General features: G+C 61.3%; 1 protein-coding gene across 1 annotated transcript in view; it reads left to right on the top strand.

The window, feature by feature from the left end:
• The window catches only part of BSND (barttin CLCNK type accessory beta subunit), a 7,954-nt gene extending 6,313 nt beyond the window's left edge, over positions 1–1,641 (top strand). Inside the window, exons 4-5 of the mRNA XM_006100030.1 lie at positions 49–297; positions 1,206–1,641. Of these exons, the coding sequence (XP_006100092.1) occupies positions 49–297; positions 1,206–1,641 (685 nt within the window). The remainder of the gene's footprint in view (positions 1–48; positions 298–1,205) is intronic.
• The last annotated feature ends 1,900 nt before the right edge of the window (positions 1,642–3,541 follow it).

Raw genomic sequence — 3,541 nt, 5'->3', positions numbered from 1 at the left:
TCCTGCCGCCTGCCGTGCCCCCAACTAGCCCCAGCCCCCCTACGTCAGGCTGTGGGACGAAGCCGCCTATGACCAGAGCCTGCCCGACTTCAGCCACATCCGGATGAAGGTCCTGGGCTACAGCGAGGATCCCCGCCCCCTGCTGGCCCCTGAGCTGGGGCGGCAGCAGCTGGAAGCCAGTGACAGAGGGGAAGGTGGCCCTCGCGATGCTCAGGCCTGGATGGAGGCTGCTGTGGTCGTCCACAGGGGCTCGGATGAGGATGAGGGAGAAAGAAACCCAGCTCAGAGCAGTCCCCGGTGAGTGTGCAGAGCGCAGGAGTGGGAATGCTGCCCACTTCTGGGGTGAGGAGGGGGATGTGGGCCATGAGGGGTGGTTGGGTGCATATGGGAGTCGAGAGGGCAGTGGGGGTGGGGCACTCAGAGGGCGGCAGGTGTAGCAGATGCATGAATCTGGGCTTAGACCGGCCTGGGTTCAAATCCCAGCAGCACTGCTGTATAACCTTGGCAAGTTTCCCACCCTCCTGAGCCTCAGTTTCCCCACATGGGAATAATCCCTCCCACCTCTGAGGGGTGTTGTGGAGATGGAACAGTGCACTTAAGGGTCAGCATACCATAGACCTCTGCACTGAATGCTTGTCCTGTGTGGCGGGGGGCATGGAGCCGGAAAACCTGAGTTCAAATCCAGACCCTGCCCCTGATGTGCTCGTGACCTCGGGCAGGTCACTCCCCACCCCACCCCACCCCTGGGTGTTTATGAATTGGGTTCCTTATTCATCCATGTATTTACTCCTCCTACCACTGTTCCTGGGCACCTGCCCCTGCCAGGCCTGATGGCCCCCACCCTGCAGGAGCTCTTTGTCCAATGGGGGAGGCAGGTGAGGGAGCAGTGACACCTAGTGAGCTGGGGCTGAGGGCCCAGAGGAGAACCCTGAGTGACTGGAGAAGTGGAGGAATGACCTGGTTTGGATAACATGATAATGGCTCATTTCTTGAGCACCTACTAGGTGCCAGGAATTGTGCAAAGTGCTTTGAACACAGGATCTGCTGTAAACTTCAGAGACTCCAGAGGAGTGAGTACCTTACAGGAGGAAACTGAGGCCCAACCAGGTGGGCTCACCTGCCCTGGCTTGCAGCCAGTGGCGGAGGTTTCGACCCAGGCAATCTGACTCAAGCTGCCCTTGCTCTCTCTGGCTTTGTCCCTGCAGCGCCCCAGTCTCTCCCCAGGGTCCTGCACCTCTGGCTTCCTTCCAAGATGAAATGGATGTGGGCTCCAGTGAGGGCGGCAGCCCCAACCCGTCTCCGCCTGACGGGGAGGAGCCTGGCCCCCCGCCAGGGGAGCCCTGGGCCTGCAGGTGCCAGCTGGACCGCTTCCATGACTTCGCTCTGATCGATGCCCCCACGTCCGAGGACACACCTGCAGCGGGACAGTGGCGGGACGCAGCCCTCCCCAGCTACTGGCCGCGGTCCCCGAGGACGAAGGAGGAGGACGAGGCTTCCGACTCAGGTGCAGAGGAGCCGGAGCAGGAGGAGGAGGACTTGTACTATGGGCTGCCGGACAGCCCCGGGGACCCCCTCCCGGACAAGGAACTGGGCTTTGAGCCCGATGCCCAGGGCTTAGATGGAACTGCCCCTGGGTGCTAGCCTGGCACAGCCACTAGCCCTGTGTGACTTCACACGGCCTCAATTTCCCTCTCTGCAAAAGGGGGTTGTCTGGAGGTTCAGATGAGACAGTGGGTCCTGCAGCACCTGGAGGGCTGTAAAGGAGCACGCAGGAAGGGGCGATGGTTTTCGATGGATCACGGCCACTCCGTTGTTATTTTGGGGGGTTAGGGCTTTGAGGGTGAATGCGATTCGAAGATCGGCAGCAGCTGGGGCCTCGGAGCCTTCTCTGCCTCCCCCCCCACCAGCTGCCTCTGAACAGGCGCCCCCTTGGGGCTACGCTGGCTCTCCGATCCCCCGTGAAGGCCTCTCAGGGTGCCCGTTCCTGCTGAGTCTTTAGTCCGCCCGGTGTGCCGCGTGATCCGCCTTCACCCAGGGCTAACCGCGTGTCCCCCACGTCCCTCCTGTGGCTCCTGTTTATGGGATCCAAAACTTTCCATGGCTGATCTCTGCTGACCTCCCAACTTACTCCCTCACCAGCCTATGCCACACCCTCTGCTCCTCAACCCCAACGCTGTGTCCTACCACACACACACACGCGCGCGCGCGCGCGCGCACACACATGCACACACATGTACACACATGTGCGCTGCTACCCACGCCCTTCTCTGCCACCTCTCTGCCAGGAAGCCCTTTGATCCCTCGTCTGCCTGGCAAACTTGTGCTCACCCTTCAAACCCTCGCACAGGTATCCCTCCTCTGAAAGCCTTTCCTGCTGTCACCGTCTCCAGGGACAACATAGTCCTGGCTCCTTCGCGCCGCCTTCGGGTCTCGTACGCTCATCACTGGACCATGGCTGTTCGAGGCCAGTGCCCTTGCTTGACTCACATGGTACCTCCTGTGCCGAGTCAGTGCTCACGGAGGGGTAGGAACTGACCAGAGCCCAGGAAGCTTTGCAGAGAACGTCCTCTCCCGACTTCCCTACCTCTTAGACTCCCTCCCCCTTTACTCTCCGGCATTCAAACTTCCAAATGGCCTGCAGAGGAGTCACAGAGCCAGGCAAAAAGCCCCTGAGTAACCCGCGCCCTGCAGAATACTTATGTATCGGTTTAGGACTGTGGGTTGGAATGAAACTTCCTGGCTTAATCCAATTTGATTCAGGCGGCATTTACTGAGCATCTACTATGTGCCAGACACTAAGCCAGGATCTTTAGGGAGAAAGAGACATAAACTGATAGCAGTTCTTGCCCTCAAAGGACTCACAATCTAGTGAGCTTGATTCTTATAAGTTAGGGACAGAGTGCAGAGCAGAGGCCGAGGTGGGAGCAGAGAAATTAAAACATTGGCGCAGCAGAGGCAGCAGAGTGACCTGGGGCCAGCGAGTGAGTCTGTGGCAAGTAGCTCAGCCTGCTTCAGCAGCCCCTGAGGATGCCACTGTTTTATAGCAGCAGCATGGCGGCAGGCAGGGCAATGCTATTAGCACGCGAGCTCGGCCACGCCCCCCAGTGTCCCCGCACAGGGACCCTGAGATGCTTCAGAGGAAGGGGCAGGGGCACTACCTCAAACCAGGCCCACGGGCTTAGAGCTTCACTCGGGCCTCCTGGGCCGGGGAGACCTCCTCCTGGGCCGGGGAGACCTCCTCCTGGGCCGGGGAGACCTCCTCCTGGGCGGGGAGACCTCCTCCTGGGCTGGGGAGATCTCCTCCTGGGCCGGGGAGACCTCCTCCTGGGCCGGGGAGACCTCCTCCTGGGATGGGGAGACCTCCTCCTGGGCCGGGGAGACCTCCTCCTGGGCCGGGGGACCTCCTCCTGGGCCGGGGGGACCTCCTCCTGGGCCGGGGAGACCTCCTCCTGGATGGGAGACCTCTTCCTGGACCGGGGAGACCTCCTCCTGGGCCGGGGGAGACCTCCTCCCTGGGCCGGGGGGACCTCCTCCTGGGCCG

The sequence above is a fragment of the Myotis lucifugus genome, unplaced genomic scaffold, assembly GCF_000147115.1.
Source record: "Myotis lucifugus unplaced genomic scaffold, Myoluc2.0 scaffold_296, whole genome shotgun sequence".
Classification (NCBI taxonomy): domain Eukaryota; kingdom Metazoa; phylum Chordata; class Mammalia; order Chiroptera; family Vespertilionidae; genus Myotis; species Myotis lucifugus.
This window is presented reverse-complemented; position numbering and strand designations above follow the sequence as displayed.